The sequence below is a fragment of the Crinia signifera genome, chromosome 3 (genome assembly GCF_055691185.1).
Source record: "Crinia signifera chromosome 3, ASM5569118v1, whole genome shotgun sequence".
Taxonomy (NCBI): Eukaryota; Metazoa; Chordata; class Amphibia; order Anura; family Myobatrachidae; genus Crinia; species Crinia signifera.
The window spans coordinates 11,208,462-11,232,797 of NC_139219.1; the positions used below are offsets into that span (position 1 = coordinate 11,208,462).

The 24,336-nt window shown below is 41.6% G+C and overlaps 1 protein-coding gene across 25 annotated transcripts in view; it reads left to right on the forward strand.

The window, feature by feature from the left end:
- NRXN1 (neurexin 1) overlaps positions 1 to 24,336 on the forward strand; it is a 1,139,759-nt gene that overhangs the window by 856,717 nt on the left and 258,706 nt on the right. For all 25 annotated transcript variants that reach the window (XM_083175246.1, XM_083175248.1, XM_083175250.1 and 22 more), the window contains one exon: positions 9,378 to 9,559. In XM_083175246.1, the coding sequence (XP_083031372.1) occupies positions 9,378 to 9,559 (182 nt within the window). The remainder of the gene's footprint in view (positions 1 to 9,377; positions 9,560 to 24,336) is intronic.

Sequence of the window (24,336 nt, forward strand, 5' to 3'; positions counted from 1 at the left end):
ATGCTGCAAATACTGTATGGCTGTATATTCACTTTCTAAACTCAGTTGTATTTTCAATCGTATTGTAATGAAGGCTTTGTGTGTGCAATGCTTTAAGATTGAAACACGGAGTATGGCAATATGGAACTGCTCAGTGCATTCCGTGTATTGTCATTCCACTTATAAGGTAACATCAAGAAACAAAGAGCCATGATTAACCCAACTTGACATACAGCACTGGGAACATGAGGACCTGTACAGTCATTCCGCCCTCTGTATCCAGCATTGCCTGACATTGTACAGACCTGATTATATGACACCCAGATAGTCCTACACGAGCTACAAGATGAGAGCACCGTACAGGCAGGTATCAGTCATCTACAGCTATGGAAAATGATCCCCTAATATTGGCTAATGGGGGCCCGAAGATCATTATTTTATGTAATTGAAAAAACCTAATTTACAAAATCTAAACATTAAAGTTGATTCTTAAATAAGCAATACAGGATATATCACTATCTTCTTCTTATAGTAGTTTACAGCCCCAGTATTGTCCGCCATCCCTAAAACTAGTATCGGAATCAGCAGTGGTGATAGAGATGTGGGGGTAGCACAGTCCATAATTCAAGGAGCGGAGTCACACCAACTGAAAGTCATTCCCGAACTCCGATGTTTGGTAGCGATTCCAGTGACAGAGAGGACTCCCTTATTCAATTTTTTTTAGTGCACCACAGCCCCATCTCAGCAACTGCCAATGATAGGGCCCTCAACTCCCAAAAAATAAACATTTTGAGAGGTTGTGGGAACCGACATCATCTTCAGATGGCATTGCTACTGTACTCAGCTCCCTCTCCAGTGCTGGCCCACTCCCATGCACATGCATGAACTCTGGTCGGACACATCAGTGTAAAATTACGCCAATACTAATTGGTGGCGTTACTGTCAGTAGTGGGGCTAATGTTCCCATACTGGAGAAATCTTGGCTTGCTCTGGCAATATGTTATTTGTAGATGTAATATGTGATGAGTTGGATTCCACATTATCAGGGGGCAAATTGATGAATATACATCTTAGTGGAAGATGTATCAAATATTCTACAGAGGACAGGTAGAGAAGTTGCCAACATAAGCTTCTAATCATCATGTTATACAGTAGACTGTACTTCATTAATCAGAGCCTTTGTACAGTACAATCTGTATAACAGTGTATCGAGAGGAGTGCGGGATTAAAATATCAGGGTTCTGCCTTCTCTGGTGATCCGCACTTGCCTAAGAGGCAACACCAAACACCCAACATGCCCCCTTTCAGTGAAGACTTGGCTAAATATCTACTGATGGTTCTTGTGATTCACAGCATTCATGGCCACAACCCTAAATGTCATGGCCACACCTTTTTTTTTGTACCAATGCCCAACATTTCTCTTAGCAACAACGAAGAGGGAGAATGGCCCACCAGGGAGATAGTTATTATAAAATAGCTTAGTCATAGAGATCACTAGGATTTATTTAAATCCAATAACATGTGCAAATGGCAAATATTAGTATCTAATATCAGGCATCTTTAAAATATCTTCAATTTTTACATTTATGGAATACATTTTGAGCTATTTCGCTGGCAGGGAACATTTCCATTATTTTTATGTTGCTGAGAACTTTTATCTATAATTGTCAGCCACAGAATTGAAGCAAAGACATTTATAGTTAAATCGAGAATTTCCCTGTAATCTCTTAGTTGTTTGCGGTGCTGCGGAGTAAACAAATAATTAAATAAATGTTTTCGCTTTACTTATTTTATGTTTCTGAAAGCTACGCATCCCGTGTCAGTAATATCCGATATTTACTGACTGATATAGCATTGCTTTATAGTTCCCCATAAAACTCTTACACAAGACATGTTTTCCCCAGATTGATTTTACTGTGTAAAACATACCCAGAAATAAATATACAGATGAATGTCCTCCCAAACAATCAAAAAACTACTTTGATTTTATCATTTCACAGGCAACTTTAGCAATAAAAGTATGTTAGATAGCACCCTGTTATTACTAGCATTGAAAAATCTGACATTTCAATTGACAACTCAATTTCTCCTTTTTTCATGCTTGAAATGGTAAAAAAACACATTCATATTCCAATTTAAATTTTCTTTTTTTTTAAATTACAGTATGTTATCTTTTTTTTTTTTTAGAGCACAGCGGTTTTAGATGCCATGTTTATTTTTTTATTTATCTGTATTATTGTTATTTATTTCCCATCTGGAATTACTATCATTATTTTATCAGGTCGTACAAATGGCACCTTGTCATCTGCTAAAATGTATTTGGCAGTTTTGCAGCCAAGCGAAACGCGTTCCCCTGAAATGAGAAGCTCTTACTCCTCTGGTATTGACAGTTTTAATTTTGATTTCGATCTGCATTTTATCAGCAGTTTCCCTATCTGTCCATGGAGGGAGGTGAGATTAACATTCTGTACATAAAACATATGGCAGGTTAGACAGTCATTCCCTGCTCGTACCTTGCTGTTCGGCGGAATGTTGGATTAGAAACGGGAGTCTTGCTGCCAGCATATTTGCACGGCGCACAGATAGAATGGATCAATGAGATAATTAATCAACGATCAGTTAATTGACTGTCATTTCACAGTGCACTACTTCAGAATGACAAATAATATGCTTCAGTGAAAACTAAGCATTCTGGATGTTTAATTGATGATACATTACAGGATTCAATATATCAATGTTCCGTGTGCTTTATATTACAGGAGAGCCGCTGTCAGTTACTATTATGCTGAGGAATCTTTAAAACAAAAATTAGATCTGTATGGGCACATAGGGTGAGAGAAGGAATATTCACAGCATTTATGAGTGATCTCTGCACGGATATACAGAAGCTATAGTGGGCCTATTTATCAAGCTGCAGCAATAAGGCTGCCACGCTCAGTGGAACTAACCGAACGTCCAGGTTTGAGCATCTGTATCACAAAAAAAGTATATATATATATATATATATATATATATATATATATATATATATATATAACCATCCAATGGAATAAGCACTCTGGAGACTTAGTAAATGCAAAAAACGTCTGTATTAGACGTTTTTTGCATTTACTAAGTCTCCAGAGTGCTTATTCCATTGGATGGTTGTTTTGATTCTGAAAGTGGCACCGGAGCAGCTGAACCATCAGAGTGCCGACATGGGTGGACATCTATATATATATATATATATATATATATATATATATATATATATATGACCCCTCTTGAGAAAGGTGCTGTTTAGCACCGAAACGGCCGTTGAAGAGACCCGTAATGTATCTTGCATGTATCTGCCTGTTGGGTGTCTAATATGCTTTCTGCAATGCTCTGATTGATGCGAGCTTGGGCTGAATAAATAGGCCATTTTAAAGCATTATTCTGGATTCTATTTGACTGCTGCGGGTGTTTCCTGGAGTCCTGCTGGATTACAATAGGAAAATCTACCTCTGCATAATTATTTCCCAGCACAGTCCTCAATATACCTGTCAGTGGGTGCGGTTGCTCTTTGGATTATATATATATATAATGCAGGGACCCGGCACTCCTCCGTTGGTGGGGTTGTAGTAGTCTGTCCTGGTTGCAGAACAACAGAACAACAGAAGTATATTCATATAGGCCCTTATTCTGATTGAGTCGGATGGCTGCTTGTTCGGTCGGACGGCCAATGAATTGTGTTTGCGCACATGCAAAGGCGTTTCTGCGCATGTGCGAACGGCACGCACGGCGTGAATTCCATACAGTAAACGATCGATCGGAACAATCCAAGCAGGGGGTGGAGAGGGGCGTGAAGGGTCTGTTTGGGCTCATTACCATATGCGTACGCGTTTCATGGGTGTTCCCATGAAACCGCTGGGCAAACATATTGTAATACGGCCATGACGCACGTGTGGGGGGCGGACATATGACATAGCCGGATGCCAGCTGCCCGCCCATATCCCTGCTTTTGCACGGAGAAATGTCCGAGTGGTCTGGAGCACACGGAGCTGTCTGACCGCTCAGTCCATCATATGATTGTCGGCGACCATCGGAGGATGGTGGAGGTTCCCACAGATGGGGGAGTTGTTCACATGAAACATCCACTCACGGTCCGATCGCTCGGGGTCTTACCGCATTCGGGCGATGTGAGCGATCCGTACGGTAGGCGGGGCTAAAAACACTCGGTGGCCGTCCGAAAATACGCATCCGTCCGAGTCAACTAGAATAAGGGCCATAGAGAGAGATGTACCAAGCCTTAAAAGTGATAAAATGGAGAGTGATAAACCACCAGCCAATCAGCTCCTACTGTACCTGTCATTTTTTCAGCCTGTGAAATGGCAGTTAGGAGCTGAATGACTGGTGGTTTCACTCTCCATTTGATCACTTTTTAAGGCTTAGTGCATCTGGCCCTTAGTAGGAACTATTCCATCACTATTACAGCATTTTATGTACCATGTTGTATAATATTGTAACAAAGACACTGAAAATATAAATGTATGTTTACATGAAAGATAAGAATTTATATTTTTCTGAATAAAAAAAAAAACTCCACAATTATGGACATCGCTGGACATAATAACGGTGTAAGTTAATGGCTATCAAAGTAATTGCAGACCTGCAGTGAAGTGGTGCGCCAGATTGCAGTTCAACCATGTATTGTAAATGTCATGTTCCGCACATATGGCTGAGATCGACCTCTGTGTTATCCCTTCTGCTCTAATTCCTTGTACTCATCAATTTTGTCCTTCTATCAGATCCATACGGGTGTCACCTTTGCCCATACGAGCACTTTGCAGAATAAAGTAGGCATTTTACGGCAAGGAAACTGTCCTAGCACGCGGGCACACGTCTTTTCTCTACTTCTTAGGGGACGTAGATGACAAGAAAAGTCTCTGTTCCTGCACAATTTATTGAGCTTTAAACAAACACTAATACAACAGTTACAGTGGTTTTTTTTTCACCTCTATTGATCCGAATATCCATTGATGGTGGATAGTTGGTGGCACTTGTTTTAAAATAAAAGTTCAGCTCTTCCAATGAATCATTCAAACTACTCAGTTGTATTCTGTGAAAGCTCCTTCAGCAACATAAAGGATTAACCCATAAGTGTATACATGCTATATTTTGCACCTCGCACCCTAAAGACCTGCAAATTTCCATATTTATTACAAAAGGAAGAAAGCCACTTAAGGTGGCCATACACTGCTGCAATGTCTTGCAGCAGTGTAGGGCCAGACGATACCCCGCAAGTCGGCCCGGACCTTGCTTCTGACCTGAGTGGACATCAAACTGTCCCGATTTTAGCCGATTTGACGGCCCAATTCATCGGAATTGGCCAAAATCGGCCCAGTGTATCTTCCTATGTATAGTATCAAAGAGTTATCAAATGCTATGATGGGTCTCACCAGCAAGACCATCCCCAATAGTATTCTACTTATCGTTTATATGACACCTTCTAGAGGATAAAATCTAGACCCTGAATGGTTTGTTTGGGAAATATCTCTCCTAATAACTTTCACTTTAGTAAATGTACCCCTAAATTTCTATTTTTGGTTCCAGTACAACCCCTTCACTTTGAACCATAATTCTACCTGTTTCAGCCCATTCAGCATCCAAGCTGTATTCATTGCATACATGGGTGTAATTGAGTCCTTATCGATCTCACTGTTAAATATTTGCAAATAGTTAATTCACATGATTGCTGTCCCAGAGCTTCTTGCCTATACACAAGTTGTCACCTTTTCTAAAATCAGCTCAAGAGTCCCTACTTTGACCATTTGCTAATACAGCTACTGTAGATTTATATGATACTGTTTTCGTATTGTCTCATTAAAATTTTTTGATAAGAATGAGCTCATAAGGATCGCAAAAGGGGAGTTCCTCTCTTTGGGCCTTATTTTGGTTCATTCTTTCTGACAAAATCCTTCTTAGATGGGCAAAACTATGTGCACTGCAGGTGGGGCAGATGTAACATGTGCAGAGAGAATTAGATTTGGGTGGGGTTTTACTTCAAAGTGAGATCTATATTGCAGTGTAAAAATAAAGCAGTCAGTATTTTCCCTGCACAGAAACAAAATTACTCACCCAAATCTAATTCTCTCTGCACATGTTACATCTGCCCCCCCTGCAGTGCACATGGTTTTGTCCATCTAAGAAGGATTTTGTCAGAAAGAATGAACCAAAATAAGGCCCTTTATGTCAGCTATCTTAAATTATTTAGACATAATTCCTCTTTAATACCCCTTTCAAACCGGCCACCCGGCAATTACCTGGTGTTTTTGAGTGCCGGGTCCTTTTGGAGGGTGCAGCCGGACCCCATTCACACCATGCGCAAATTACCGGGTTAAAGCTTTTAGACCCGGTAATTTTCTAAAAAACCCGAGATTTTCAGTGGTCTGAAAGGGTCAACACGGTCTTAAATCCCGGCACTCTGACTCAAGAGCAGGGTCGGAGTGCTGGGATATAAGACCCGTGTTGACCCTTTCACACCACCGGAAAACCCGGGTTATTCAGCAAATTACCAGCTTGGAAAGCTTTAACCCAGTACTTTGCTTCTAGGGGTATTAGTTATCTCTACCATTTCTACCTAGTTCCTTCCTATATCATTACCATAAACTGAGCAACTGTGGCAGTTCCTTTGACAGATAGGAAACACAACAGCGATCAGAGCAGAGGATAGGACTGAGTGGTGCATTCATAGTGGCCAAGATGGAGGCGTGTTGAAACGCAGACCCCTGATTTGGCAGGAGCGGTGCCCATACAGTTAGAGGTATTACACAATACCAGTTGACAAACGCAACATGACTCAGTTCAGTTAATGGGTTAAGTTCCATGGAAAGCCCACCAGCCATCATGATTGATGGGAGACCAAATAAAGGAAGGGGAAGCAGCGCCCCAAAAGTGTAAATATCCTTTAGTAAGATGGTGAAAGTAGCAGAAACAGACAACATCTTACTCTTAGCATCAGCATTGTGCATTTCAAATTCATGAAACACTTTGGGTTAATGCATGCATAGTCTGGTGCGGTACATGGCACCGTTTTCCATGAAGCAAAGTATTCTTCAGTGAATATTGATGTGGATTAAAATAAATCAATTGCTCTGAGGATTTTGGAACCTATCGCTGTTATTTAAAACAGATAAGGTGTGTGTAACATAGTTAGTGTTTAAAAGAGATTGCGTGCGTGTAATATAATATAATGAAAGGGTGTATGTAATATAATACATTGAGAGGAAAGCAATAAATGGAATCAATGCAACACAAAGCATAAACCGTACTTCCAGTAACTATTTGTACTGCCACAGATGTAAGCGAAGTTATCAAGGTTCTTGGTTCCATCCATCCCCATGGAACATCAAACAGGATATATTTCTATCTATTGCCATGGCAACTCGCTTTAATTGCATGTCATAGCAAGAGTGAAGAAACAAAATGGAGTGACAAGTGATGTGCTGATGTAGGTTAACTCTGTTTGAAAATAAGGCAGAATGAAGTGCCGAAGATGATGCTTTCAGAGACAGCGACGCATTGCATGTAAAGACAATGGATACCGCGCTGTTGAGAATCTGTGGTGTAAAAACCAACTTGAAAGCGCCTTTAAAGGATTTGTGTAATGTTGTTTTGAAACTGAAGCTCAAATTTACATTAAACATAAATAACAGGAATGTGCGTTTATAGCTGCCCTATTCCCATTGGTACGTATATCTAAACAATCTCTGTCTATACACAGTACACTGTTATACAGTATGCTATGTACATCTAAACAATATTTTATATATATATATATATATATATATATATTCATGTCGATGAACCGCACTCTATCCATTCAAGGGGCAGCTTAGCAGTGCTCCACTTTAAAGGAAACAAAGTCCTCAGATGTCACTCAGCAGACAGGAAACACCAGTCAGTGTGACTGGTGTTTCCTGTCTGCTGAGTGACATGTTCTTGTCTTGACAAAGGTCCCTGCCGTGGACCGAAACGTCGAATTCCTATTAAATAAATCTTTTTCAACTATGATTTATTACCTGTGGTGAGTGCCTGCTTCAACCAGAACAATTATATATATATATATATATATATATATATATATATATATATATAGGTAGGTGTGTGTGCGGCACACAGGAATGAAATAACAAGTAGAGAAACGGCTGGTATATATAGAAACAAATTTCCAATGATATGAAAGCGAATTTCCAAACAAGTGAAAACAGGAGGCGGCACTCTCAAACAAATGTGGTAACTGTATTCATTAAAGTGAAAAAAAGGTCAGCATATTGGTCTATTCCATACAGTATCCAGTGTATAAAAAAGACCAATTTTCAGGGCTGTTACCGCTCCCCCAGACTCCCATACTTACTCCAATGTGCTGCAGATTTGGAGATTGTGGATTACATTTGGAAACTCCCCTCTAAAAATCCTGCATTAACCACTAGACTGCCCTACCATGCGCAATTAGACACTCTTCCAGTCTCCAAACCTTCAAGCGTTCCCTGAAAACTCACTTCTTCAGGCAAGCTTATCATATTCCAGAACCGCTCCCTCAACCATCATAAGCTTTCCTATCAAATTATATCCCCACTGTACAGTCCACACATATGTTCCCTTTCTATTCCTTCTGACCCTGGTTCATCATTGCCGTGATGTGATATCAAGCAGCCCACCTAGTACCCTTGCAATCTGGTAGACAACTACAGTACTGTATGAAATAGATAGTGCTTACCCTTATGTATCAATGCCTATTTCCATGTAGATTGTAAGCTTGCGGGCAGGGCCTTTCTACCACTATTACTGTTTGTTATTACACAGTTTTATTTATCCTTTTGTCCAATTGTAAAGCACAAACAAATGTTCTGTGCTATATAAGAAATTGTTGTTAATAATAATAATAATAATAATAATAATACTAGTAGTAGTAATAATAATACATGCATTGGTGTGTGAATACTGATAGAACTGACTAATATTCTATGATTGAAATGTCTAGCGTAATATGTTGGCCCTTCAATAAATAATGGGGTAATGCGCCCTTGTGTTTTGCTACTAGATCAGTATCTTAATTTTGTATTTCATTTTAACTAGCTGGATATGAATTGCTGTGACACATTGTATCATTTTGGCAGTTTTATGTAAGGCTGTTTCATTACCCAGAAGCACTAATGGAATTACGATACACAAGCCATGCTAACATATTTATAAACAACTATAAATATACTGTAAGTGGCCATCACTCCAGTGCTCAGTTCGAAAATGTGCTGAAGAGGAATCTACTGTAGCTTCTCTACTATATTGTATTGTATTGAATGCAGTGTTTAACATTTACCCTTACATTTGCTTGTGTGTTTTATAATATTTATATATTTTTTTGTTTCCTTTGACAGCTGGAACAACGTATATTTTTAGTAAAGGAGGAGGACAAATAACATACACGTGGCCCCCCAACGATCGGCCCAGCACACGGGCAGACCGGCTGGCTATAGGGTTTAGCACGGTACAGAAAGAAGCCGTGCTGGTTCGGGTGGACAGCTCTACGGGACTGGGGGACTACCTAGAGCTGCACATTGTAAGTCATAAATGTTTTATTTACACTCTTTTGCCATTTGTAGGGCTGATGGTGTCTATGGCATTTGGTGATTTTACATAATAATGCCTGATATACTATACTACAACTATATAACTTTTACATGACTTTTTTATATATGTTTTTTAATGCATTCTCCTTTTACAGTATCTATGTATTGGTTAACACCAGTTGATCACAATAAGTTACAATTAGAGGCTGATGTATCAGACAACGAAGAGTGTATGAGTAGATACAGATGGAGACTCTTTCTTCTTGGCCTTAATAGGATTAACTGAAAAAGTCACCAGTCACACTTATCCCCTGTTAATCCCCTTGCTGTATTGTTCTCTTTATAGGTGCAGAAACTTAGTTAAGAAGAACCTGGCTCTATCAGTAATTTCCCCATAGCAACCAATCAGCACCTTCTTTTCATTCTACAGAATGTTTTTGAAAAAAAATATTTCATCAAAAAAGAATGGCAGCTAGGAGAAACTTTAGTCACCACTGCTTGAAACATCAACCCCTAAAATTCATCTCTGAGGCTTTAAAATAATATTGATTATATCATCATTATTAGTACTTAGTTTAATAAGTATTAGTAATATTGGTGATGGCAGTAATACAACTATTGTAGTTGCAGAATTATTGTACAAATAACTAACATGTACACATAATGCAATATATGTTTCCAGATAAGCACACACTAATGGGCTTATGTATAGCCTGTGTGGAAATTCTCAAAAGGAAGAAATACAGTATACACTGTGCTGTTGGGTGGATGTATATCTAAGCAATATCTCATGCTGAACACAAGGACACAGGACACCCTGCCAAATTTAAATATGAATTTGTGTGGAAATTCTGTTGAGTATGCCGGTATTTTTTTTTTTAACCAGGTTGGTTTTGTCTTGTAAATAATTGCTGGTTAAAAATACCATCATACGCAATGGAATGCCCACACAGTCTGCATTTCACAGGCTATACATAAGCCCCCAAGTGTAAATACCCCCATCAACTACGCAGAGATATCTGAAGCTGTAAATCTCTTCAGATTTCCCTTGAACTCTCCCGGGAGCTTTCTAGGAATCTGATCTGTCGCTGGATTCCCTTCAGATACATATGATCAGATCTATGATGGACCCCTGACAGCTTCAGATCTTTGGTGCAGCACCAACAAAAAAATGTTGTCTTATAGATCTGAGACGAAGCCGCATATCTGATCTGAGGGTGCTCAGATTCGGCCTGTTTTCTTCAGATCAGTCTTTCATATCCATCTGATTCTGAAGAAGAACAACCCAAATCTGACGAGATGATGGGGCCTTCCAGATTAACAATGGGGTGGATGGAATGGCAGCTCCAGTCCTAAACATAAAAACAGGTCAATCACTATGACAGCATGATGATCACCATACAGACAACATGGTCGGCCATAAATCATAAATATTAAAATGACATTCCTGTTTTACACACTTATACATTTTTTGTATGTTAATATATTTAGGCAGACACTGGGGCTTATAGTGTATGGGCTGTACATGGCATTGGCCTCACCTCCCCCACATCTCATTAATAGGCCCTGGAGCATTTAGGTTTTATTTTACAGACAGTATATAAATCTGTGTTCAGGTTCAGAATAGTTTTGGTTAAGTCCTGCACCGTGAGTGGGTTAACTTCACTAATCCGTTAATAATAACATAGATTATAAAAATCAGAATCCCCGTTATTGCCGCTGTTCTATAAGGGGTAGCTCAGTTCCCCCAAATTAATACCAGAAGAAACAAAAAGAATAGAACTGCGCAATAAAGGGAAACACATGCAATTTATTTATGCACTAAAAAATACACAATTTCAAAATACAATTATAAGAATTAGTAAAACAAGGGGGGGGGGGGTTTATATAAAATTATTAGCACAACCGGTCGTGTCTGATTAGCGTGTATTTAAAACCAAATACAATTTACTTCCCTTGAATTAGTCACAGTCAGATTAGTGTATTAGTTGGTTAGAATGCTGGTTTTAGTAACAGTCTTATTTATGGATTAGTGGAATAACTGTCCAGGTTTTTATGTCTGGCCAGACAATTTTTGTATTCGGGGTACCTTACAGCTGCCACCTGTAGTTTCTCCGGTCTCCCAGTGGATGGTGCTGAATCACCTCTCTTGATCCCACTTTATCTGGAGTCACCTTCGTGCTGGTGGTCTGGTGATAAGCTTGTATGGATCCATAATTCTTTTTCTTTGCACCAAAGGGGAGAACCATACAAGCTTATCACCAGACCACCAGCACGAAGGTGACTCCAGATAAAGTGGGATCAAGAGAGGTGATTCAGCACCATCCACTGGGAGACCGGAGAAACTACAGGTGGCAGCTGTAAGGTACCCCAAATACAAAAATTGTCTGGCCAGACATAAAAACCTGGACAGTTATTCCACTAATCCATCAAACAAGACTGTTACTAAAACCAGCATTCTAACCAACTAACACACTAATATGACTGTGACTAATTCAAGGGAAGCAAATTGTATTTGGTTTTAAATACACGCTAATCAGACATGACCGGTTGTGCTAATAATTTTATATAACCCCCCCCCCCCCTTGTTTTACTAATTCTTATAATTGTATTTTGAAATTGTGTATTTTTTAGTGCATAAATAAATTGCATGGGTTCCCCTTTATTGCGCAGTTCTATTCTTTTTGTTTCTTCTGTGTTCAGGTTCATTGCCAGGTAGATTATACGTGTGAATTAATATACCGGCCCCTAAATTGTCATTGTTACTGATTTCCCATCATTCAAAACTGTCCAGCACAATATAATATGAAACACTCATAACTGGCACACACAGCAGCAGTGTATTCGCGCTTGTTTTGGTCTAATGTATTGAGTAATTACTGTAGTCTGGACTCTGGAGAGCAGAAGGAGCTCCAATCAAACTTTTATAGTGTGCAGTTTGGTGCTGGAACCACTATAGAACAGACAGTGTAGCTGCAACAACATTCTTACTACAGTTTACAGTATATATAGTTCTAGACCAGTGGCGTAACTATAGCTCCGCAGCCCCCGCGGTGGCGGGGGGGGGGCGCAGGGAAATTGGGGGCGCCGCCGGGGGGGCTGCGGGGCTATAGTTACCCGCGGTCTGCGTCTCGCCCGGCTCTCTGTCGGGACCTTCCTGACGTCACGGTCCCGGCCGGCTCCTGCTGCAATGAAAACTGACAATTAGAAAATGGCTGCCTCCATACTGCAGACAGTTTTCTGTCTGCAGTATGGGGCAGCCATTTTCTAAGAGTCCGTTTTCATTGTAGCAGCAGGAGCCGGCCGGGACTGTGACGTCAGGAAGGTCCCGACAGAGAGCCGGGCGAGACGCAGACCGCGGGTAAGAAGGGGGGGGGGGCAGGTTAGGTGTGTGTGTGTGTGGGGGGGCGCCAAATAAACGTGCGGCGGGGGGGGGGGGGGCGCTAAATAGTTAGTTACGCCCCTGTTCTAGACTGAAAGATCTACATTGGGGGAAATTTACTAAGATGGGAGTTGTACTGCATTTCACATGGGATGTTGCTATGGGCAACCAATCACAGTCTACTTCTTATATATAGTATTTGGCACTTATTTCTACAACTTACATTGTCCTCCTGTTGTTATTATTATTATTATTATTATTATTATTATTATTATTATTATTACTATTACTATTATGGTACTCTTTACTTAGAAGGGCGCCCATCTCGGCCATCTCGGGCATTGAATGCACTAAAAAATCAGGTGCGATGCGACAGACGAGATGCCCGAGATTTCCCATAGGGAACAATGTTAAATGTCTCAATTGACCCGATTTTCCTGTTCAATGCCTCAATTGACCCAATTTTTCCATAGGAAACAATGTTAAATGGGCCACAGAGGCCAAATAGGCACCCTGAAGTGAATAATGGCCACCCGAATTGTTAACGCCACCCCACGATCAACGTCAACCCGAAGCGTGGCGAGCGCAGCGAGCCCGCGAGGGGCGGCGGTACGCGTCCTACGACCTTTTCATACCCCCACTATCCACGTCGGCGTGGAGTTGAGAATAGAAAGTGTGGCGAGCGCAGCGAGCCACCGAGCCCGAAGCGTGGCGAGCGCAGCGAGCCCCGCGAGGGGACGCGGATACCTTCACAGGTATCCGCGTCCCCTCGCGGGCTTCACAGCTGTCCACGTACCCTCGCGGGGCTCGCTGCGCTCGCCACGCTTCGGGCTCGCCACACTTTCTATTCTCAACTCCACGCCGACGTGGATAGTGGGGGTATGAAAAGGTCGTAGGACGCGTAGCGCCGCCCCTCGCGGGCTCGCTGCGCTCGCCACGCATCGGGTTGACGTTGATCGTGGGGTGGCGTTAACAATTCGGGTGGCCATTATACACTTCAGGGTGCCTATTTGGCCTCTGTGGCCCATTTAACATTGTTTCCTATGGAAAAATCGGGTCAATTGAGGCATTGAACAGAAAAATTGGGTCAATTGAGACATTTAACATTGTTCCCTATGGGAAATCTCGGGCATCTCGTCGGTTGATCGCACCCGATTTTTTTGTGCATTCAATGCCCGAGATGCCCGAGATTTTTTACTAACGATGCCCACGATCAAAATCGTGGGCGCCCTTCTAAGTAAAGAGTACCACTATTATTATTATTATTATTGTTATTATTGAATTTGCATACATCCCAACATCATCATTGTCCCAGAAAGAAGGTGTGGCCTTGTAAATCTCCTTGTAAGCCACACCTCCCATTTGATGTCACTATCTGGACACGCCCAGCCTGTGAGCTGCTATCATACCCCCCACCCCCTCAGGTCCCTCTGTCTCCCAGAAAAAGACATTGGCCCTTATTCAGATCTGATCGCAGTTCAAATTTGCTCTCAAAATAGGGAAAACCATGTGCGCTGGAGGTGGGGCAGATGTAACACGTGCAGAGAGAGTTAGATGTATGTGAGTTATTTTGTTTCTGTGCAGGGTAAATACCGGCTGCATTATTTTTACACTGCAATTTAGATTTTAGTTTCAACACACCCCTACCCAAATCCAACTCTCTCTGCACATGTTACATCTGCCCCACCTGCAGTGCAGCTTGGTTTTGCCCATTTTGAGAACAAATTTGGGTACTCTTTACCTAGAACGGCGCCCGCGATTAGAATCGCGGGCGTCGGGGGTAAAAAATCGCGGTCATCGCGGGCATCGCGGGTAAATCGCGGGTACATAAAAATCGTGTACCCGCGATCACCGCGATTTTCCCATAGGGAACAATGTTAAAAAGCCTGATTGACCGCGATTTTACTTTAAAATGCCTCAATGCCCGCGATTTTCACATAGGAATCAATGTTAAATGGGCTACAGAGCCCAAATAGGCACAATTAACCCTTAAATGTCACCCCAATTTTTGTACGCCACCCCACGATCCACGCCAACCCGAAGCGTGGCGAGCGCAGCGAGCCCGCGAGGGGCGGCGGTACGCGTCCTCCGACCTTTTCATGCCCTACTATCCACGTCGGCGTGGAGTTGAGAATAGAATAGTGTGGCGAGCGCAGCGAGCCCCCGAGCCCGAAGCGTGGCGAGCGCAGCGAGCCCCGCGAGGGGACGCGGATACCTTCACAGTTATACGCGTCCCCTCGCGGGCTTCACAGGTATCCGTGGCGAAAAGCGGACACCTGTGAAGCCCGCGAGGGGACGCGTTTACCTGTGAAGGTATCCGCGTCCCCTCGTGGGGCTCGCTGCGCTCGCCACGCTTCGGGCTCGGTGGCTCGCTACGCTCGCCACACTATTCTATTCTCAACTCCACGCCGACGTGGATAGTAGGGCATGAAAAGGTCAGAGGACGCGTACCGCCGCCCCTCGCGGGCTCGCTGCGCTCGCCACGCTTCGGGTTGGCGTGGATCGTGGGGTGGCGTACAAAAATTGGGGGGACATTTAAGGGTTAATTCTGCCTATTTGGGCTCTGTAGCCCATTTAACATTGATTCCTATGTGAAAATCGCGGGCATTGAGGCATTGAATGCAAAATCGCGGTCAATCAGGCTTTTCAACATTGTTCCCTATGGGAAAATCGCGGTGATCGCGGGCATCGCGTCGTGGCCGTTTATGTACTGCCCGCGATGTCGCGATCACCGCGATGGGCGCCGTTCTAGGTAAAGAGTACCCAAATTTGTACTGCGATCAGATCTGAATAAGGGCCTCTGTCCGCATGTGCACAGCATCGATTCACGATGCTCCGGTAAGCTAAGCCGAGCGGCTAGTGACAGGGGGTCTCCCAACTGCACCCCCCCACCCACCTACTTCGTGATACTTGGACCTACAGTGGGACATTCTAAAAAATAAATTGTAGTAGATCACTTACGACAACAAAAAATGCGTATATTGTACTTTTACTAGGCATGTCCCTGTATATCATCGCAACTCTTGCATTCAAGTATATTTTAGCCTTTGTATAAAGCTAGCTCCACACTGTAATTAATGCTGCTTTGTCCTTGATGACTGGCAACATTTAAGGTAAATTCCACAAGCAAAAATTTGCCAGCTCATTGTGGAACGAGGAAGATATTGAAAATTGCTTTCATCTCTATGCCTCCTCGATATATAGATTTTGAATGTATTTATTATTTAGTGTTAAAGTCCCCATGAGCAAAAGTACAAAACAAAACATTGATTTATTTATGTTGCAATGCTACAGGACAACTTGGAGGTTTTAAGGCTGTAAATTTTTAGAACATTATTTGTTTATTTTCTGCCTGACTTTGATGGTTCGATATACTTTTATATTTCTCGAAAGAGAATCCGATGTCGGTCCCTTGGATAATCTTACAACAGTTAGCTTTAAACTTGGTTAAGAAAAGTAAATATCACATACTGTATTTTGCCATTTGTTTTTTCCAAGAAAAGTTTCAAAACAAGATAATTAATAGGTAAGTACTTGGGCAAATTTTCTGTTCAGGTGTCCTAATATTGAATGAGGACTCAGAACAAAATTGTATATTTTAGTTACAGACTTAGAACGGACTTTCTTTATTGTTATTAACATTTATGGACCAGATGTTTCAAAAAGTGATCAATTGGAGAGTGATAAAGAGCCAACCGATCAGTTCTCAACTGCCATATTAGAGGTTGACCCCAGTGGAGCTTACCACATGTATACACACATATTCTTTACCACATGTATACACACATACATTCCTTCTAGGGAGCCACTTAACCTACCAGTATATTTTTGGGATTGTGGGAAACTGGAGTACATAGAGGAAACCCACGCAAGCACAGGGATAATATACAATAATATACACATAATTCGGGCCATGATGGGAATCGAACCCATGACCTCAGTGCTGTGAGACAGTAATGCTAACCATTACACTGTCCATGCTGACCTTTAAGTCTAATAACATAACAAAATAACATAACACAGAATAAGTTGTACAAAGTGGTTTGGACTTAAAAGAGGCAGGGGCAGGACTTATAGGGAAAGTATTGTATTGGTAGTGTTGCCAGTGCAATTGCGTCAACGTTGCCTGCTGTTCAAACATTGCACAATGGGGTGGCGGAGGGGGGGAGGTGTTTAGTATGCGTCATTTCATGATCCATGTGGACTGGCAGCAATGGGGGGGATTTGCCCACCTTTTTTGGTGTCTGGGAGACGGACCTCATTTTTGGAAGCCACCCAGTCATTCTGGGAGGCTAGGCAAATATTACGCCTATACAAAACAATTAAAAAATAAATAAAAACGGAAGATACTGAGAAAAGACACATGCCCTGTTTGCATGTAGCATTTTTGTAATGTGATGGCATGAATAACAGCAGTGATATCTGAGTCACAACCTTGATGCTTGATCTGCTGTTTGACATGTGTTATAAATGAGTTTTCTATTATCCACGCCTTCACAAAGAAACCTTCGCCGCTATTTTGTTAGAATTTTTGATCCAAGATCACATGTGTTCCTGGAACTCGCTATTAAATTACCGATGCATATAGTAATTCAGTTTTGTGAAAAGAAATGGCTGTGGTTCAAGAAACCCTACCTGTAGGTTATCTAAGTGTATGCATAAATCAATACAGACAAAGTACTGTAAGCACTGCTTACATAGGAAGCTTAGAGATTTTTTTGGAACGCATCGCAGTGTAACAACAATGTATATACTGCATTAAATCAGAGGATGTGTTGATAGATCTAACCTCTGATTGTGAGACAGCACCAAAAAATAGTATATATTGACCGTGTAATACTGTATGGACATTCGGGTTGGCTAATAGTCAGATAAGCATTCCGTTGGACACTTTACACTGTTCTGCGGCCCGCATCCCAACCACTGTCTATATCATAATTATATATCTCTTCTCTAATTTCATAACCCAAGCCTGCAAAAGCAATTATCAACATTAAATTCACTTATCCTTATTATAGGTTTTTTCTTGCCACTTGATATGGGAAACTGTGGAGAATAAACAGGAAAACGATCATTTTATTAAGTGGCTGAAACCTGGTTTGTGATTTATCCTCATTTATCAATCTTAAGCAGTCATCCTTCCGTAAGATAAACGTTATATTAGTGTATGGCGTACATTGCGCCTGATTTAAATTTGATCACTGAGCTGCCAATTCGCCCTACGATCAGGTATACACCGCCACGCCAGAGTGAAATCCGGCCTTTTGCAAGCCGCTCACCATGAAATGAGTTTCCCAGTGTGTGCAGCCTGTTTGAAGCCCAGGACTTTCTCGGCGGCTGCAATGGGAACAGGCTGTTTGGAGCTTGAGCTGACGTCACATGACTTTCCCTAAAATGCCAATGGCTTCCTGTAAATCATCTTGTGAACAGCCAGCGTTTAAAAAAAGTAGCAGGCATTCATTGCAAGACAGCCTCGGGGATGTGCATTGCGGGCTCTTAGCATTCGCGGGTCTATAGATAACTGCTAGGCCTGAGAAATCGCAATCGTGCAATCTGGTCTGAATCAGGCCCATTGCTCAGACAAAAAGTAATAGCAGATATTGAAGAAAATTGATCATAGGATTATCACTCATTTTCAGAGAGATTTTTATCCTGATGCAGATTTGGTGGCAAATGCAAAAGAAAAAAAATACTCACCAGCACTCCCAGGACACAGAGGTCACTTCCCCTCACATGCACAGTCGAGGCTGGGGTACTAGTGGAGAGTCGGATAAAGGCGGCACTTCTAGAAGCTAAATTGACAGGGGCTGGTGTGATTGGACAGCAGTTGAATCTGCTGTCCAATCACAGCAGCCCTTGTCAATGAAGCACTTCTAGAAGTGCCGCTTTTACCACCTTTTTTTAAAGGGCCTTTTTAGCCCACGGCTTAGTCCCGCCCCCGGGTCTTCATCTCCTTACACTTGACAGTGGGAAGCACCGCTTATTGATGCCTCCCAAACTAATTTAAATGTTATAAACTACTAAAATAATATAAAGAATATACATATGACACAGAATATTTGTGATATGTATATTCTTGGTATTATTTTAAACAAAACTACAGGGGAAGCACTGACTCCCCTGACTGCACCTCCCTGGTGCAGGCACATGGGTTCCGGTCTATAACTGACCACAATTCTGCCAGTCTATGGTAGCGTGTCCGTTCCATACCTAAAGGGTATGTCATACCTCTGTAGGCAAACTCTGCCCTCCAGAAGCTACTTGTAACCTACTGTCAAAAGGCCTGGGTCCATCTTGCCATCCAGCTCTGTGACACTTGTGTGAAGGTGTTACTAACTTAATTTGGATTTTCGTTTAAGAATTTGCCTTTCCATTGTTTTAATACTTTTGTTCAAAATATTTCTCATGTATTTCCAACCAAATCCTGGAACCTCACAAATCCACATTCCTCTATATTCTCCGTTTTCGCTAGCATATAGTGTATAAAAATATGGTTGGGTTAAAAAGATTTTTTTCAAGCTGGGTCACGTGACGCGAAACAGTTATAGACTATTCTATGGATTATTGTATTTTCTATTTCTTTAATCCCCATTTTCCTTATCCTCAGGGTTTATCGGCATGAATTGTAAGCTCAGCTGTTTTTTTTCTTTCTTCCTTTTAAATATGAATTCAGGGATGGTTATAAATGAACAAAATTGTTATCTTTGAAAATGGAGAGGAAGTGCTGAATTTGTGAACTAACGTGTGCAAACATATGGTTTGTTTGATAAACCGTGAAATACTGTAAAGAATAAATGTTTTCTAGTCATAAACAGATAATATAGGCCATAAGTGTATGACCTCACAAGCAGTCAGAGAGATTACAGAGCACACACATATTTCACATTGTAAGCTGACTCCCTTGAATTGTAATTTTTATTTCATCCTCCTTATGTTGATGACACTTCACTTATTTATATATTTCTGCTCGTATTTAAGGGCCAGATGTATCAAGCTTCCAAAAGTGATAAAGTGGAGAGTGATAAGCAACCAGCCAATCAGCTTCTAACTGCCATGTTAGTCTGGGTTTGAAAAATGACAGGTAGGAGCTGATTGGCTGGTTGTTTATCACTCTTTACTTTATCAATAATTAATTGGTACTTGTGTAGTTTCACGGCACCCGATATATCGGATGCAATATTGGCCGATATATCGGATGCAATATAGTTAATGCAGACATACTCGGTGCTGCATTGACCAGAAAACGCTGGGGTGCCGCTTACAAATGCCCCCCAGCTGTCAATCACCTTGTGAACAGCTAGCGATGGATTAGATCAATCGATAATCATCAGGGCTGTAAAATTGAAAACCTGAATCAGGCCCAAAGTGGAGAGAGCATCAACAAATTAGATATATCGGATGCGATATCGGCCGATATATCGATGCGATCCTATGGGATTTTTTACCTGTTCATAACCCCACTATCCACTACGCATGAAGTTGATTTTATATAGTGTGGCAAGCGCCGTAATCCGCGTCCGCTCGCCGTGCTTCAGGCTCGGTGGCTCGCTGCACTCGCCACACTATATAAAATCAACTCCGTGCATAGTGGATAGTGGGGGTATGAACAGGTAAAAAATCCCATAGGATCGCATTGATATATCGGCCGATATCGCATCCGATATATCTAATTTCTTGAAGCTCTCTCCACTTTGGGCCTGATTCAGGTTTGCAAATTCACAGCCCTGATGATTATCGATTGACCTAATCCATCGCTGGCTGTTCACAAGGTGATTGACAGCTGGGGGGCTTTTGTAAGCGGCACCCCAGCGTTTTCTGGTCAATGCAGCACAGAGTAAGTCTGCATTAACCTGTGAACAGGGGGAAACCATTCGATAGTAGGTGATTGCAGTTTTTCTCTCTAGGGTGCAGGGTGGGAGGGACCAACGACTCTACAGAAGCTGCATTTATCTGATCGATGGGCTGCAAAGATTTGCAGCTCAGCGTTCAGGTCTGAATTGGGCCCTTTATCACTCTCTTGGATTTAGCACAGCTGCTGCCATGAGTTGACATGGAAAAACATTTGCTTGGATTTCCCGACAGCTGTTTTTTTTTATTAAGCAAAGCAAAACAGGCGCGATGACCCTATTTGGCCCAAACCTGATATACATTGGGATGCGTGTTGCCGAGAACTCACATAGCGCCTGTGAGAAACACCATAGCGCTAGTGAAATCACACTCCGTGTTACGCAATATCATACAGCAACACGAGTCACAACACAAAGGTTAGGAGAAGTGTGATCGCGTGTTGTCAGAGCAACAAATACTTAACAAAGAGGAATAGAAAATAATGACTACCAGAATTCAAGTAAAGTGCCCAAGCAATATTTATAAGACAAGCAGCGGGGAGGTACGCCGTAAAGCTTAGCATTTGTTAATTACTATTAACCTTCAAGAGATTGCCGAAATACAAAAGCAATGAATAAAATGGCCATAAAATATAAAAAGGTCATTCCACAGCATTTCTGTACTGTAAGACATGTCCTTGCGGAAATGTAGCTGCTGTGGGGAAGATAAGTATAGCATGCGGCCAGTTATCCACAGGGGCCTGCACTAAGATGCTAAGCAGTTAAGTTCAGGTTGCGAAGAACACCAGTTTTATGGAAGCTGATACAAAGTGTTCCAACGGGAAACGGGACTCTTATATAACTTTAATGATACGCAGCCTCATCATTCATAGCAAGACAATGAGCAAAGACAAATGACCTGGACGGTGATGGATCTACTACGTCCTGTGTTCACACATTATAGAGGTGACAATGTTCTACAAGGGCAGCGAAGGTCAGAAATATATATATATATATATATATATATACATATATATATATAGAGAGAGAGAGAGAGAGAGAGAGAGAGAGAGAGAGAGAGATGTAGATGACCTCCAAAAGGTCACATAACCTCAGTAGATAAAGGAGATCACATTAATGATAATTACATACCAACTGATCCAATCCTCTACAGCGCAAAAGGAAACAAATATATGTAATGCTTCGGCCTTTCAGGCTGGTTTTTAAAATAATGCAGTACAGTACGATGGTCATTCAAATTTGAACGGCTTTGAAAAACCTAATTACTGTAACCCAATGTTCAGCTCCCCAACAACAATGGTGAGCAGCAGAGAGAGTAATCTTACAACTTGGCAGGCCAGTAAGTTCCCTATCAATGCGCACGTGAGGCAGCTTATCTGCTTCTATAGGCACGTCGGAAGCAGAAGGAATAAAAGAGGCCAAATAAATGAATATGTTTTTGTTAATTAAAGAAGTAATAATAATAATAATAATAATAATAATAATAATAATAATAATAATAATATATAATGATAAAGCATATTCCCTGTGGGCAATCACCACTCTATAATATAAATAAAAATGATGCCCATATCAATCAATCAATCAATCAATCAATCTACCTATCATTTGTCTACCACCTTCTAAAAGAACATATATTCTAAAATAGGATTGATTGTGAGGGTCAACACCTCCACTTGTAAAATCCCACGCCTTATGAAACCACACCCCCGAGAGAGGCATTCTTTGTCAATTTAATGCAAATGGCACCTGTTGAACTTCAAGACGCCACCTCCACACTTTCCCCTGAGGTTCTGGAAAGTCTGTGTTGGTGTGCGGGTCGTGGTGGGGGGAAGTATGCTGACACTTTGCCTAGGGTACCAAAAAACCTTGCACCAGCCCTGACCACTGATGTCCATGATAAATGGGATTCCCCAATTGCAGGATTCCCCAGTGAAAGCTATCAACTGACAATACCAGGAAGGGGGCATTGTTCAATAGGCAGTGTCTCTAAATAATATATAGACCCTTTAGCAAAAGGGAAGATTGGAGATAGACAAGATGTATTTAACAGTAGGCATTAACATAACCCAACTATCGCCTTCTTTTGTATATAATGGGCAACTTTAATATTTCATTATGACCCTACCAGTACAATAGAGAGGATCGTTAACCTACTTTCTAGGGACAGTGTGCTAGTGACCCGCTTCCAGCAAGGTGAATACTCCATCATAACGATCGGCCTGTATCTGCAGTTACTAAGCTCATTCTTCTAAATGAGTGTCGCATGTTTTGCACAATAAAATTACCATCAAGAAAGAAAATCAAGTGCCGGCAATTGGGACTTAAATTCTGTTCTATCAATGTTTTTGGTATTAATCCAACCTAAAGATTGTCTTACATTTTACAGATGTATAAGTAGTGTTGTTCCCGGGAGTAGCACATCCTCCGGGATCTCGTAGAGACATTTCACACAATGAGAAAGAGAATGATCACGGTTTAAAATATCTCATCCTCTAATTAGAAATAATATATATATATTTTTTTTACCAGTCAAGTGCAGAGTCTCTTCTTCTATTAATACTATTATAATTATTATTGTTATTAGTAATGTTAATAATATTTAGTTATTAAATCAGTTATTAAACTGTTCTAATTTGGAAAAAAAAACTAACTGGACCTGACCCTGGAACACTTGTAATTTCCGGTGTGGGATTGTGCCTGTCTGGGGGGGAAGGGGGGGGGGTCTGTTGGGGGTTGGCTATGGCAGCTGTCACCTGGAAGATGCGGAAGGAGAGATGTCAGCCTCCCCATATGGTCCAGGCCATTCTTATTTTTACTACATCACTGTACAATACTTGAAGGCTGTAATCTGTCCTTTCCCACCTTTAGATGACAACCCCGGGCAGACAACCCCCTGGATCTGACAATACAAGCTGTGGAATGGCTCAGTTTGGTGAATTCAGCTTGTGTTCTAGGGTCCGGTTCGGTTCTGGTTTTTCCCATTCCCAAAAGTTAATGTGAGACTCTTAAGGCAAACTGAGGAGCAAAACCTCCCACATGACTTAAGACATGTTAAATATAACGGACTGCAAGCTATTGTCCTTTGTTACCAGCTGGTATAGTCTAGGATGTGTGGTGTCATTATGCCTGCATATAGTAAGTCTATGTTGCATCAGTGGTGTTCTTCAAGGGGGTCAAGTGCAAGAGTTCAGCCCTCTAACCCCTGAAAATATGCCATGTGTCCCGAATGCGTTGCGTGCAGTTTGTTCCACCATGCATTAGGTAAAATTTGTTCCAGCATGCGTTGGGTGCAGTTTGTCCCACCATGCATTGGGTACAGTTTTTTCCACCATTCATTGGGTGCAGTTGTTATACAATGTGTTGGGTACAGTTTGTTCCACCATTCATTGGGTGCAGTTGTTATACAATGTGTTGGGTACAGTTTGTTCCACCATTTATTGGGTGCAGTTTGTTATACAATGTGTTGGGTACAGTTTGTTCCACCAATCATTGGGTGATGTTTGTTCCACCATTTGTTTGGTACAGTTTGTTCCAC